The 15438-nt window shown below is 43.0% G+C and overlaps 1 protein-coding gene across 4 annotated transcripts in view; it reads right to left on the bottom strand.

Annotated features, from left to right (window-relative positions):
• Nucleotides 1–451: 451 nt before the first annotated feature.
• KCNJ15 (potassium inwardly rectifying channel subfamily J member 15) overlaps nucleotides 452–15438 on the bottom strand; it is a 37065-nt gene continuing 22078 nt past the window's right edge. For 2 of the 4 annotated variants that reach the window (XM_027804453.2, XM_027804452.2), the window contains exon 2: nucleotides 452–2552. In XM_027804453.2, coding sequence (XP_027660254.2) covers nucleotides 1406–2536 — 1131 coding nt within the window. In that variant the 5' untranslated portion in view covers nucleotides 2537–2552 and the 3' untranslated portion in view covers nucleotides 452–1405. The other 2 variants (XM_027804454.2, XM_014279462.3) reach the window with 2 other exon arrangements.

Raw genomic sequence — 15438 nt, 5'->3', positions numbered from 1 at the left:
ATGGCAGACTGCAGAGCTGCATTCCACTGGTGCCAGGAAGCTAAGCATGGTAATAGTAAATGCAATGATGCCAAAAGTCCTTTCATCACTGCTAACCCTGGTGGCTCTCAGACCAAGACCTGGTCCACAGACCCAAAATCATATTTAATACAGCTTTTCCTTGGCAAAGCTTTAGAGGAGAAAAATCTCTAGAACTCAGAAAGCTGCTTAAGTTGTATGAGTCGGAAATAATTTCTAAGCCCCATTAACAAAGCCGACCTATATATAACAGGCATGCTACACGCACACCACTGCTACCTGGTGTGCTACCTGTAATCTGATGGCTTTAGTGATCTGCTGAGTCCCTGGGTTGTGTGCTGGATGCAACTGCCTATGCCAAGCACTTGGCTCTTTAAACATCTCCAAGGTACCACACCCTCTCCCCATGCCATAAAGAGATCAGGAGCTGCTCAAATTAAATCCTTTATTAATGGAATGGTTTTAATAGACCAAAAATGAAATGAATGAAAGGAATGCTTGTCCTTTATGGTTGCCAGAAAAAGTAAATATTGTCTACAGACATTATACAGCTTTCTTTTAACCAAAATTAAATATGGTCCTTAGCAAAGCAAGCAATCTGTAGAAATGTATCGTCATGCTGCTATTACAAACTATTTACATTGGATAAAAAACAGGTGCCTTAAAGCCAGCTTTAATCATAATTGATTACTGTTATGATTCTGTGTATCTTGCCCTCATCTCCCCTTTTTGCTAGTATATATAAATCAGGCATTTAACAAGGTTAAAAAAAATGAGTGATCACAAAACAAGCTCTGAGTAGCAGAGAGCACGCTCCCTTCCTCACCACCCATCACAACTACTTTGTCACCCTCCTTCAAGATTTAAGAAGTTTATCACCTCCCTGCAGGCTCTTCCCCTATCTAACCACTTGTATCTCAAATAAACTTACTTTCAGTGCCAGGGATCCCCACAAAGGCAATACCTGGTGCGAGAATATGCATTTTAAATATACATATTTTAAAGGAGCATATTTTCTTCTAGCAGTACTGTGTGCTGCCTCTGTGAATGCATGCTCACAGTAAAGCCATGTCAAATAAATATTTGAAGGAATCAGCACAGTGCATCCAGTTTCACTTTCCATACAGAAAGTGATGTGTCTGCTTTTAGTGGTCGTATAAGGCAGAGACTTAATACAAATCCAACTTTGCTAAATCACGATCATGAACAAATAAATCCTGCCTAATTACAAAATACTTAACAACTCAGTCAAAGGGACAGTTTTACTATACACCAAAGCTATCTGCTGAAAAGGACTTCACTGCTGGTTTCATAGCAGACATACAGCACAGACAGTATGATTTTTCAATTTGCAAAAAGGATTAATCAGAATAGTTTGTCCATTCAGTCAAACATTGCTCTGCTGTAACAACATCGTTCTCAGTTCCCTCTCTCTTTGATCCTCCTGCCTGTATTTCTCCTCTAGTTTTTGTTTCTCAGAGTCCATACTATAAAAAGTAGAATCTGTGCTTCTCCTAATCTTCTCAAACTGACTGAAATCTGCAACGTACTTTCCATTTGGAGACAGAGAAACCACAGGCACGAACTCGTAGCCCCAGTGGATCTCCTCAGGGATGTAGGAAGTCCTGCTTTGGCAGACAGCACTGGTGGACTCCACCGTGGCATTCAGGAGCACCACAAGCTCAAAGTCTTTCTCCTTGAGATTTTGAGGTGTGAGATCTCTCAAAGGGCTGCTTTCATCCAAAATGTGGTAGAAGGTTAAGGGCAAAATGAGAAATGGACTCTCTGAAGAGGAGTCAACATTGAACTTGACACTGGCTTGATTCAGCAGGATCCGCTCCCCTTCTTTCGTTTCATATGTCTGGAGAAGCTTCCCAGAGAGCTGACACTGTATCAAAAGGCTCTTCCTCATATTTGCTACTCTGATCACCAGGCAAAGTTCTCCGTTATGTTTAGTGATGACGGCACAGTGGCTGAATTTAATAGTCTCTGCCCTTTTTTTAGGTCTTGCAATTTTGGCCAGAAAGGTACCTGTGATGAAGATTTCAATCAAGGTGGTGATGACCAGCTGGGCCACAAGTAAGAAAATGGCGTGAGGACACTCCTCTGTAATGAAACGAAATCCATAGCCAATGGTTGTTTGTGACTCCAGGGAGAACAGGAATGCCCCCGTCAGAGAGTCTACATTCTTGACGCATGGCTCGCGCTTTGGAGTGAACTTGTTTATTTCTAAATCACCATGAAGAAATGCAATGGCATAGTAGATAACTCCAAAAAGGAACCAGGTCATAACAAAAGTAGCAGCAAATAAGGTGAGTTTGTACCTCCACTTCATGTCTATAACTGTAGTCCACAAATCTTGAAGGTAGAGTAGGTAAATGCCATCAACTTTGTCTATCCGCACGTTGCTGTGACCACTTTTGGACATCACACGGGGCTTGTGTGCCTTGAGCATGGCAGTGTCGATGCCACCGTTAACCAGTGGGATGCGCGACATATTAATCTTCGTGGTTTCCATTCTCACTGCTTCAGTCCTAAGGAGAGAATAAAACAAGACAGTTACTTAAATGAAATCAAAGCACATAGCTGATTCTGAAAACCATTTGAAAATGTCATTGGAGAGAAGGTACAAACATCATCTAAACACAGCAGCAGTGAATAAAAGCAGCTGGAATATAAAGTTACCATCACACAATATATCACATTACAAATAATTTGAATTTCTTTTTCTCAGGAAAAAAATAACCATTCTTTGATTCTGGTGACTGCCGAATATGGAGAAGTAGGTTTCTTTTATGATAGCCTGCAAAAGAGATTTGACAAAGCTGAAATTTTATGTTAGTACTTTATTTCTGTAAAATGAATTAAATTGCTTTTTTCCTTACGTTTCTCTAGAGAAGAGGCTCTTTTTGATTACTGAGCAGGTTTTCTTTAATGCCCTGAAGAGAGACATCTGATCAAAATTAAAGTCGCGTCAATGCTTGGTTTAGAATGCAGATCCAGCACGCCACTTCTGTCTCTTCCTGCGACGGAGGCAAAATGAGCCAGACCAGCTTTCACTGTGAACAATTAACTTCCACAAGTGATTTACTCAGTCGGATCTGGCTCTTTGTTACAAACCTACAACTAACCTAGAGGTAAACAAAGCAGACCTGAACACATCGAAGTCGAGTTTTGGAAGGAATATTTACACCTGAAAACACTTTGAAGCTGTTTGCACTGTACACACTCCAATTTTAAGCTGTCTAAGGAAAAAAAAGGAGGTAATTCACAAAGTCAGCATTCTAGCCATGGGCCCTGACCTGTGCAAACCCAGCAATCATTGGACCACCCGACTCCTGAAGTTTGTTTACTGTGCATCAGTCCGAATGAAGAGTAAGTGTGCGGACACTCAGGGCTGAACAAAGCCCACAGAGTGAAGCAGAACGGTGCCTGTGCCAGTTTGATGAGGCAAGTAACAAGACCCGGCTTGCAGGACCAGACAGTGATTACGTAGAGCAAGGACAGTGCATGTTATAGTCGTTCCCAACAACAAAACTTCCTGCTGACAAAAACAACAAAGAAAAATAACATCCCATGCATCCTTTGTGCTTTGGCAGGTCATACAAAAAGCATTGTTTTGTTCCATTGTTTTCCTCAAAAAGAGCCTTAAGTAAGTAAGTGATTCGCTTTCGTGAACCACTGGAAAAAAAAAAAAGACCCCAAAAAAACCCAACCCGTCTTCCTTATAGCTACTTAAAAGAATTTTGCAGGAAGTACAAGATATATTTGTGGCACACACATGTGCCAGTCCAGGACATCAGCATAATTGCTCACTGAAGTACCCTTCCTGTTATGTCAATTAAGGAGAATTTTTGTTTATGACTATACCCATCACACTGTTGTAGGTTTTCTGGTAAAGGGTAATTAAACTTTACTCACATTAACACCTGTAGCTCATTCTAATTTTTGTTTAATCACCAACATTTCTTTTTAATAGCCTAGGAGCCATTGCCACACATAAATACACACACACACACACACGCGCACACACACACACAAAGGAATGCATCAATGATCCCAGTAGGAGATTCCTTATGTGACAGTCAAATCAACACACAGTGCACAGCATGTCCGGATAATAAACAGGAAAAAACCTTCAAGTGATCTGAAAAAGAACAACAGGAGGAAATGGCGGGGGGGGGGGGGTGGGGGGTGGGGGTGGGGGGATGGGATGGGGAGGGTAGGGTTGGAAGGAGTGTACATGCAACTGCTCTTTAAGAAAACTCAAAATCAAGCGCTACTGTCAGGGTGTGGTAAATACATGCAACCTCTAACGGGGAACCTTTTAGGAAAATGCATACCGCTTGGTGATAAGGCTCCATTCCCCACACTGAGCCTCACCCTGGATAAGCCATGGATATAAAATGTGCGCAAAAATCTGTCCTGAAATAACTGTTCTTGCTCTCAAACACATTTTCCCTTAGCCATTACTTCCAGGCACAAACATTACATTGTCAGAGCAAATTTCCCTGCCACAGATTGCTAGGCCAGGAGATAACTGGCCTTTCCAATTCAGCACTGGGGGCATGTCCCCATCCCATCCCTCTGCTCAGCCTACCTGGATGCCTGCTCCTGGGAGCAGCTCCCCAGGACTGTCGGCTCCTCCTCCTCTGGAGGCCAAGAGGATGGAGACAGCCAAGGCTCCACCTTCCCTCCTTGGTGCTCCATCTGGTGGGCTTGAGCTGGTGGGGCAGGGAAAGGGCTCATGAGCAGACTTACCTGGTCAAGATCAGAGGTGTCTCAGGGCAAGGACAGTACGTACTGGACACTCAGTACACCACGCTCATCATGGCTCCACCATGCCCCAGAAACACTGGCTTCTGCACAAGTGGTTGGCATATATGTAATAAATCTGGCATGTTTGGGATGCAGCGAGCCTGCAGTGCACAGCAGCTCTGCCTCACACTTGCTGTGGCCCTGACACTTCCTTCATATGCCAGACTTGGTATGTATGCACTGCACTGTTCATCTGCAACACCAGCTGGGTCCATGGTTTCAACCTGCGCAAGGATCTGGTAAGAGTTCTTGCCATTGCCTCTGCTGTGCCCTGAAATACATTGTTCCCTGGCTGGGAGCCCGGAACAGAGAAAATTCTGACACCGCAGCCCGCCAAATTTCCAAAACTGGTGGAGAACACCTAACATCACAGATGTACCGAAATGCCATAGTAGAAGAGTTCCATCCACAAGATAGGGAGACAATTGCACAGCACAATGTCATCCCTAAGCTACGTCAACGGAGAGTACAGATTAAAAATTTGCCATTTCAGGCTTAACCTGTGAAGTAAAGCTTTGCTGCAGCCCTAGGCAATGTCTGGCACACTCCAGACTGTTTCAACTCACAACCAAAGCTGTTTTTCACTGTACCTCTCTACTGTCCCAAATGTGTGAAGTTTGATCTCCACTTGTGAGGTCAGCATGGCAGAGATGTTTGGACTCCACCATAGATGAAAGAGGCTGTATCGGAGCTCCACTGTCATCTTTTATGTCCTCTCTTGATTTGTATTTCTGCATATGACAAAGTTAGTCAGCTTTACAGTGATTTCCTGAAATGGATCCCAGCCAATTTCTGGTCCTTTTTTTGGTGGTAGGATATTTTTTGTGTTGATTTGCTTCCTTTTTTTCTTCTCTTACATCACTTTTTCCTGCATGATCCTGAATTCCTCTCGTGCTCTTTTCTTCTCCAGGGAAATTCATCTTGGTTTCCTTTCCCTGCAGAAATACTTGCCTTCTTCTCTGCCACGCTGATATGGGGAGAGAGGATCTGTCACACTGCCTTAGGGAAGCGCTGGTTTTATTCCCCTCCCTTATCACTAGCGGCAGCCAGCAGGAGTAATATGGGGGAAGAAACTCTGATGAAACCAACAGTGGGACAAAACTGGGTTTTAGAAGAGGTTCTTCCCTGCCCTCCACTTCCCCACTGCTTCCTGAGTGAAATGACCACTACAATATCCCACCATGAGTGATCAGTGAGTATTTATGTGTATAAAACCCGTTTTATAACACCTCCATTACTGTTTCCCTTCTTATACCTTACATAGGCACCTCAGGTACTCCACACCCTGATGACCATCCTTAGAACCCCAGCCAAAAGGTTTTGGTTTGTTTGGTTTCTATTCCTTTCCCTCTAAATCTGAAAGCATGTCTAACCACACTAAGTTAACATAAGCAAACAATCCTGAATAATAATAACAGTATACATTTTTAAATCAAAAGAACCTCTACTGCCCATTCTCTAACTGAATTTACTCTGATAAAGTATTTTTTATTAATGCAAAAGAAAACCTTACTCAAACTGTAGCTGCAAAGAAAAGTGAACTGAAGTACTGTTAAGGAAACAGATACTTCAAGAGGGAAGAAAACCAAATTGTCTCAGACTTGTCTAGCACTCTAATGTCCTGTGAACTACCTCCTCTTCTCACCAGCCCTCTGGAACACCAAAGGAGACTCCCCATCAGAGCACATGCTGGTAAGGAAGCTTAGTGCAGACAAAGTCAATAAAATGTAGAGCTACATACCAAACCACCAGCCATGAATACCTTGATATTAAGGCAATTCCAGCAGCCAGGGATATAACAAGCACATTAACACTGCTTCCAGAGACCACATTATTAAGAAGTCGAAGCCAGCTTGCATACATGCAAAAATGTTCCTGTTTCATGAAGCCAGATTTGCTTGTGCAAGATCTCTTGGCAGACACAACTGATTAAAAGTGTACAGAAGCATGGCTTGTTCAAATGGCCTCAGCTGTTTGCTTTTTTTCAAATCAGATATGATTTGCCACTTGAGCAAAACCTCACGCATGCTTCGCTGCCACTCTGATTCAGGGGCAAATCTTGAACTATTTTTTCAACCAGCGTAAAGCATTAGCAGACTTGGCATTAAAAAAAAAAAATATCAGGGGTGAGGAAAGAAAATAATTGAATATTGAAAAGAACTACATAATCTTTAAATCTTTCCTACATCTGATGTGGTTCAGTAGGTTATAAAAGTCCCTCCTGCCTCCTGAATTCCCAGTGCTCTGCCTAGCATGAACACCCTCCTCCCTCTGGGCTATGCACCAGGCTGTGCTGCACAGTTGTCAGCCAGCAAAGTCATCCTCTGCAGCTGAGCTATGGAATATGAAAGGGAGGGCAGAGGCAGAGGGAGGGAAGCAGTGGCTGCAGAAGGGTGCTTCGCCTCCACCACCAGCTGCAGACACACAGTTGGACATCGCTACCCCGGACTTCCTAAAAGAGCCCTTCTCTGACAGGACTGATCATCACTGAGAGTGGTGATAGGTAGGCAGGCTGACAGGCAGTCACATTGTGAAAGATACTGACTTAAAAAACTAAATTAACACTTTTTTATTTTCTTTCACAAAAGGACTGAACTGAGAGAACTGTAAATACCTCCTTATGTCAAAATCCATTCCCAAAGCTGCGCCTTTAGCTCCCCCACCCCTCCACAGCTGCCCATCGCTGTGGGCAGCTCTGTGAATGGTGACACATCCCAGGCCTGGGCACCCAGGAGCGGATGAAAACAGAGGCACAGCCGAGCCTACCAGCAGGGTAGCATCCAGGGGCTGAGAACTGGCTGCACCAGAGGCGGGGGCAAGTAGTGCCGTGGGGCATTTAGCAGCATGTTTTTCGCCACTCGGCAGAGCCAAGGCAACAACAATTTTCAGACCACTGTTAATGAATTAAAAACTCAAATCCATCTTGATGTCTCCCAGGCTGCTGCCTGACATCTGGCCATGGAAGATGAATTAAAGCTGGAGAAGTCTCATGATACACTGTTTCTGAGGAATATTTGTACAGGCATCTTGTTCTTTCTAAGGACAGGATGCAAGGCTTTGCACTAACTCTTGCTTTATGTAAATGAGCCTTGGAATCTAAAGGGATGGAAGCAAATAGGAAAACAACCAAGCAGGCAGAGAGAAGGCAAAAGACGATTAAAATCTTATTGAGGTTAATGGAGAAGCTTCCAGTGATGTCACAGGTGTCTGGGTCGGGCCTCCAAGTGGAGAAAAAGCACATGCTGAACAGCTAACACACTGCAAGTGAGCCACCCACCCTTCCAAAAACCTGCCCTCCAGCCTCTGCCGTGGGCTCTGAGGGTAAACAGGGACGTGGTCATGCAGAGTCTTCAGTCTGGGAACCTTCAAGAACACCAAAGTCTCCATTCAGAAAGAAGTATATAAATTGACCAGTTTCCAAAACTTTCATTTTTTCGTTTGGTAATATGGTTTATACAACACTGCTGGAAAAGAGAGAAAGGTTCCCCACAAACCTGTTCTGCCCTTTTGTATTTACAAATGGCTTTCCTGCAGTAGTGTAACATTCAATACTTTTGAATGTCTCCCTTTCCGGCGTATTGTTGCTTCAAACTCTTTCAAGTTTCAAACACTTCATGAGCACAGTTAAGCATTCAAAACTTACCTCTGATGTGATGCTTTTCCCACCCACTAAGCCCTTGCTCGTTCTTGCTGTTCAAACCTTACCTGGCTCTTTCTACATGGGCAAGTCTAAACAGACTCTCAAGAGCCTGTCCTTTCTGTTTCTGGGGAGCTGGGTGCCAGAACTACTCTGCAAGGCTGAAAGGGCCGTTATTGTTGCATTAGGCTTATCAAGCTCACAACCTGTACTTCCACTTTCATTTACATCTTTGACCTGCTGTAGGAACATTAGTGACCCCCCACCGCAGGTGTCTGGCACAGGCAACCATCTCAACACCACCACGGAGATGGAACTGAGCTAAGGGATGATGGGAGCAATGTCCTGTCCCAATCAACGTTAGCAGTCAATACTAAAGCCAGGACTGGACCTTCAGAGAGCTTAACACCTACTGTTGTCCTGTTTTGTAGTCCCTGCCACTATTTCTTCACTCTTTCTTTCTAGGATGCCTTTGGGGGTTTTCAGTAGCTATATCTTACCCTTCTTTCTCCTTGAAGTATTTCTTTCCCACGAGGGTATCTCTCATTTTCCTGGTTTCCCCCATTTTGTTTAGTATCCCATTCCTCTCTTCTTTGCCCCTGTCTGTGAATCAGAAGATCCAACCCTATTGTGCTTACACCACTACCAGACAAGTGTGTAGCTGTGGCAGCAGAGCTGTTTCTCAAAAAACTGAATACTATTTTATGTTCTGCAAGTATCTTACGGTAGGTTCGCAGCACCTATTCCTGATCTTTCCATTATATGAATGTTTTCAGTGGTTTCAAATTTTGCAAGGCTTCAAGCCTTTTGGCTGAGGTTTTCCTCAAGACTGGTCACAAGCGAACACACTTTTTTATTCGTTTGCTTAATGTGTCAGTCAAAACAAAATGAGTGTTTCCAAAATCAAAGCCAAGAAAATATGTTTTGGGAATATTCTGCACCCATGTTAAGACAGTTTTGGTGTCTTTTCTTTCAGGAAGTCAGAGTGTAAACACAAACAATTCTTGGTGCAGAAACTGAAACTCACACTCTTTGTGGCCAGATGAGCATCCTAACAGCTTGGCCATAGAGTAATGATGATGCCTCCTTGCTTTCTGGCCTCATCCATACAGTGATGCAGCTTCATTAGGAAGTGCATCTCCCCTCCCCATCTCCCCAGTTTCTTACCAGTGAACTCCACTGCAAGGGTGGAAATGTGGGAACAAATCACCTCAGACACAGAGAAGAGTCTCACCTCCACCTCCTTCGATGGTCAGATTTGAGAACACAAGTGGAAGCAGCCCCACACTTCAGGAAGTCTTGCTATGCAGGAGGAAGGTGGAGAAGGAAAGGGGGTATGTTGGGAGAAGGCTGAAGACAAGCCAAGGAATGTCTTGTTTCTGGCTTTTCTTGCTTAGACACAAGATCAACTAATCCATTTGGTATCTTACAGGGTGCTTTGTGTTATGCTGAAATGCAGAGCTGTTGGGTGCCCAGCAAAATGAGGGTCAGAAATGGAAACACCTGTACATGTCAAGCACTTCCAGCACAAAACAGAAACAGAAGCTGGGCAGGGATTTTCTGCAAAATAGTTTTTCACTTAGTCAACTAAGACCTACCTAAGTCCTACTTAAATGCTTTATTCCTTTTTTGGGAACGGGCCCTTTGCCAGCCAGCTGCTCCAGCTGCTGTGAGAGCATGCTTCCACACATCTCCCACTACCTTTCCCGTCCTGGTGTGGGGACGGGCCACCTTGCTGGAGCACAGCTCTTGGGGGAGAACCAGCCAGGCAGAGGCAGCCAGAGGGGCTGTGCTGCTCTTTTCTCTGTTTTCAGGGCTGGGACTCAAGGTGGTTGGGTCGGTTTACCTCTCTTTATGCTTATTTATATACTGCCTGGTATAAATCACCTGGCTATAATCTGACTGCACAAGCTCATGTGCCAAGGCAGTTTCATGTTTCTGTACACAGCTGAGGGATGACTGTTTCCTTCTAGTATTTTAGTCACATTCTGGCAGCTTTTATAGCAGTATAGAAAATAATGAGTGTGAGCCCATCTACTGCTCAGGTATTAAGTTCGACAAAGTTTGTAGGGAATGGAGTTTCCTCCCAAGTCAGTGTGGAGCACAAACGTCCCAGACTGGACTGCTAATTAAGTTCACTGGGACCGTCATTCCTTGCTCACCGTAGGTTGGCAGTGTCCTTGTCTTCCCTTCTTTCACAGCAGGTAAAGGACAGCACCTTGTTTTTAACCTCCACAGTGTCCACCTATCACTTCACAAACTGGCAGAGACCTACTTTACCACTGAATAATGGTGATAATAATAAAGTTAAATTCATAGTAACTGATTTGCCAATTTGCAGTTGTTTCGAAATTTGCTGCTTTTGTTTCAGACCTGAAGAAGGGTTAGTGGGACAGAAAGCTTGTCTGGTCTCTTTTTTTGTTTGTTCACTTTTTTCTCCAAATTAATTTCTTGGTCAAATAAAAATCTGGTTTCATTTGAAAGCAAACAAGTAAACAAAATGAAAACCAGACACTTCCTATATTTTTAATTGAAATTGTCAGCAGGTAGCTGAAAATGAATAGTAAAGTGCCTAGTCATGTTTATGCAAGAGGCAGGGAGAAAAAATAGCCCTTTGCTGATAGTCCGTGAAAGCTGGCTAAAACATCTTCAGCCTGCCTTTCCCAGGGCCACTTCTCCCTGTTTCTCAGCTACCATGGGTGGTACATGAAAAATATTTATCAGGCATCAGTGAGATATTTCAAATCATTTAGAGTGGTTTGTGCCTCTTCCCTTTTGTGGGCTACAAGTACCTGGAACATCAAACCCAGCCTTGGACACCAGGTCCCAGCACCAGCCGCATCTCACTCTGGTGGGCAGAGACATCAGTTCCTACCTGTATGTCAACCTCACAATATTAATATATCCAGTGGCTCAGCAGCTCTCTTTTTAATTACCATTTTGTGATGCCAATTCATTGCATGATGTATGCACTGTATGCCAGTCAAGTTGGGTTTTGTTTTTTAATTAGTCATTGCACACCAGGGCTCTCATAGCTCACCGTAGGTGTGGCTGTGAGGTGAGGCTCCCTGCAGGGTGTCAGGCTTCTGCTGTGGCAGATGAAAGCTACTTTTCCCGTAAATCACAGCACTCCTTTAGCCCATACCACAAGATATTACACTGGCAGAGGAATGACCTTAGTAGCCCACAAATATCCCACTGTATGTACACATTTGCAAACACTGCCGAAATAGGCATGCTTATAATTCTCTGTTGCTATGCAGTCACTAAATCTGAGAACTGAAATACCAGTCTGTGAAAAGAATTTTCCACCAAAAAAAAAAAAAATTAAATATGTAAAAGCCTCAATAGTACTTAAAATAAAGGTAGTGCTGCAAAAGGCAAGGAAACTGGCAAGGGAAAAAGCTTTTTATTTAAAGGTCTGTATATCCTTTTGTTCATCTAATACCTAACGCAGATAGAATCAAATCTAACTGGGGAAACAGCACACCTTGACTCAGCAGGAAGAGGGACCTTGTAACACTAATAAAGCTTTCCCTCTGTGACAGTTTCTGGGTCTCTTACTTGTATGGTGCAGCTGTTTTGTACTGTTTCATCAAGGCAGAGTAACAAGAAGGGCAGAATAACCTGCTAATTAAGCCAAATTTATGGCTTCTCTTCATGGCCAGGGCACACTAGTGAATTTGGCCTTGTGATTTTTGCAATACTAACAAAGCACAAGAAAGGAGGATGGGTTTGTCTTGGTTTCATCTTAAAACTTGTTACAAGCTGATTTTCTCAGGAAGTTATTTGGTTATGAAGAATTGCTCTACCTGTGTGAACAAGTTCATACGGTGGAAAATGTTTTCAGAAAGTGACTGGTCTTTCATGCTAGCAAAATGCAGCCTGTGAGACAAAGTATCCATTTCCCTCACCCAAACCTAATGACTTTTAAATTGCATGTCTTTCTCTCTTCGGCAAAACACAGACGGTGCTACCAGCATAACAGAGACACATACAGATTACTTGAATTTTCTTTATACTGTATTGTTGTGTGGTCAGTGTTCTCTCTGAGGGACACAACAGCTTCAAACCTGTTCATTCCTACTCCATTTTCTCTGCACTACAAAGATGTCAGATTGCACCAAGCACCCATTTCCCTTGATTGTCCAGGTCTGATAAACAGAGATCAAGTTCTACTTGATCTCAAACAAATATTTGGTAGCTATTAACAAAACCAAAATGTTAAAACTTTTAAATGCTGGAAAGAAAATTCAATAGTGTCCAATAAAATCAGGACGTGGTATTTCACAGGCAAAAATCTATATGCACTTACATAGAAAACATAGGTTCATTTTTACTATCTAAAATATTGCTTCATGATATGTGTGTTCTTATAATAATAATAATAATTTTTTATCTATAATAAAAATTAAATAATAATAATAAAACTTATAAATATAGATGATGCATTGCCTATTCTGTAAAGCACAAGCAGTTGCAAATACAGAGTATCAATGTGGGAGATTTTGGTGATCTCGAGTTAAGTCGTGAATGTATCTTCTACATATGTTTCCCTTTATGCCATTATTACCCTTAATAAAGTCAACACAAAATAATTTTCTCAAATGGCAAGTCTGGGCCACATCCACACTGACCAGTAGCCGCAGCCCATAGCTATGGTCTTGGAGCAAAGTCCTTACACTATCAAGTCTCCCCTTGAGCTTTGCTCAAGCCATCCTGGGGTTCATGCAGGGTGTCCCCATCCCCATCCCCATCTCCATCCCTGGCCCCATTCACAGTCTGGTCCTGCTACTGCCCCAGCCAAGCATTTCCTCCTCACTGGCCCCGCAGGAGATAGCCACAGCTCCCAGATGGACAGAAATGGTCACGAGGGTCCTATAAAGCATTAAAATGCTGCACTGGTGTATAAACTGGGGGCTCTCACCTGCCTCTTTGAAGTGGTCTCGAAATACCAATGACAGTTTCATGTTGCAGGGTTACTTATTCTCAGTACTGCCCAAAGTCTAATTTCAGGGCAGCTTTCTTGTTTTTTTCCCCTCACCAATCCATGGATGTGGTTAATTTAAGGTTTAAAAGGCTTTTTCTCACACATACACACACACACCCATATATGTTTTCCACTGAAGTCTGTGCTTTTTCCTAGACCCACCCAAATTCCAGTACATAGCTCACTTGTGTGCCAAGCTTTCATACTCACCATGCAATGAATGGAAAAATGCCCTTTTTTCCACTTCTGCACATTTTGGGGGAAGGAGGGGGAGCATGTGTAGAGGAGAGGGAAGAAAGGCCTCCAGAGGAGTTCAGTTATACCTGTTATTTCAGAGAAGAAACAGAGAAGAGTCCCAGGGTTGTCCATGGGAACACTGTTTCTGCCCACCTGTGGAGGTGCATGGGGTCCAAGCCTGGTTGCTTGGTTGGGACTCTGAGCTGTATTTGTGGAGTGCTAAGGAGATTTTAAAATTAATAATTATAAAGTAAAAGTAGCATAAGCTGCTAGCTGATATGTTTCCATTCTGTTCTTATAAAGTACGTTAGTAACACTCTTGAACACATCGATATTTTATGAGAGGGATGAAAAAAAAATCAAAGCTTAATGATGAGAAATGTTGGGGAGTTTAAAATGGAAGTGATAGTTTTCAGCTGCGTCATCCTGAGCTCCCTTTAATAGGGTATTTCAAGCCATGAGCATCCTGGTGAAAGGTGGTGGACTGGCTGCAAAGGGCTTCTCTTGTTGGCCACAGCGGCCTGGCAGAGAGAAGGCTGCAGGGCTAGAACCTTTCCACCCCTGCCCATGCCTGCCTTCCTACAAGAACTTCCATTGTAGTTCATGGGGTGGCAGGAGACCCCAGACCATGGGGAAGGAGCCAGCAAAGCCCTGTCCCCTCCTGCTGCTGCATCTCCAGGGTGAACCCCAGGGCTGTAACAACACGCAAGCTCCATGCAGTCTATTTCATTGCACTCACTTCCATGGGGATTCTCTGATGTCTGGTCAAAGCAGGTCCCCCTTGATTTCCTCTTCTCAGTGAAGGGATTAATGACATCTCTCTGACTTACAGAGCCACCTAGTTTCATGAAGCTTGTTGGAACATAGTTTCTGAAGCCTCTGTTCACCTGCCAAGTTAAGCTGAAATTAGCCTGTGGATTTAAGTATGCGGGCTGTTTTTTATCCCTTTGTTGTGAAGGAATATGCTAGGTTAATTATTTATCCTTTCCATCCACAAAATTTTATCGTTATACAGAATCTTATTATCACTCATATTGCAAAAACTGGAATAAAAAATACATAGTGTTTAAGAAAAAGCTGTTTCCTGAGTTTGTTGACTGGGAGGTTACACAGTCCAGGTTTGTATGTCTTCCAGATAAACTCCCAAGGAATCAGAGGGAAGAGAATATTTGTTTTCCTCATTGCTTTCCCAAATTACTCGATCCCTGCCAATTTCCATGACACAGACCCCTCAGTCTGCTGCAGAGACTGTGGCTTCTGAAAGGGAGGAAATAGCATGAATGTACTGGTGCACATCAATGTTTTTTTATTTTCTCGCCAAACCAAAAATACCAAAACAAACAAAAAAAAATATGAAAAAGGTTTCGATTTTTTAAAAAAATAGTAATAAAAAAATCATTCTGGACTGAAGATGCTGTTTGTTCAAACCAAAACTAAACCTTTAATTTTGCTTTGACGTTTGTAGAGATATGTGTGTGTGTGTGTGTGTGTGTGTGTAATGTAAATCAGGTGAGGAACAAAACATTGCTTGAAGTGACAGGTTGCAACATCTTACTTTCACAAAGTCAAAACAAAAGTTTTTACTTTTCAAAATTATTTTCAGACTTCTTCAGTCTAAGGTGCTCTATCTTGTTCACATGAATTCATTAGATCTTTCATCTGACCTAAATCAACATTTGCAGCCGTTAAGACTTTTGGCTGGAAAATCTCAGCCTTCTGTAGCTGTAAAGACCACATG

This window comes from Falco cherrug, chromosome 2, assembly GCF_023634085.1.
Source record: "Falco cherrug isolate bFalChe1 chromosome 2, bFalChe1.pri, whole genome shotgun sequence".
Taxonomy (NCBI): domain Eukaryota; kingdom Metazoa; phylum Chordata; class Aves; order Falconiformes; family Falconidae; genus Falco; species Falco cherrug.
This window is presented reverse-complemented; position numbering and strand designations above follow the sequence as displayed.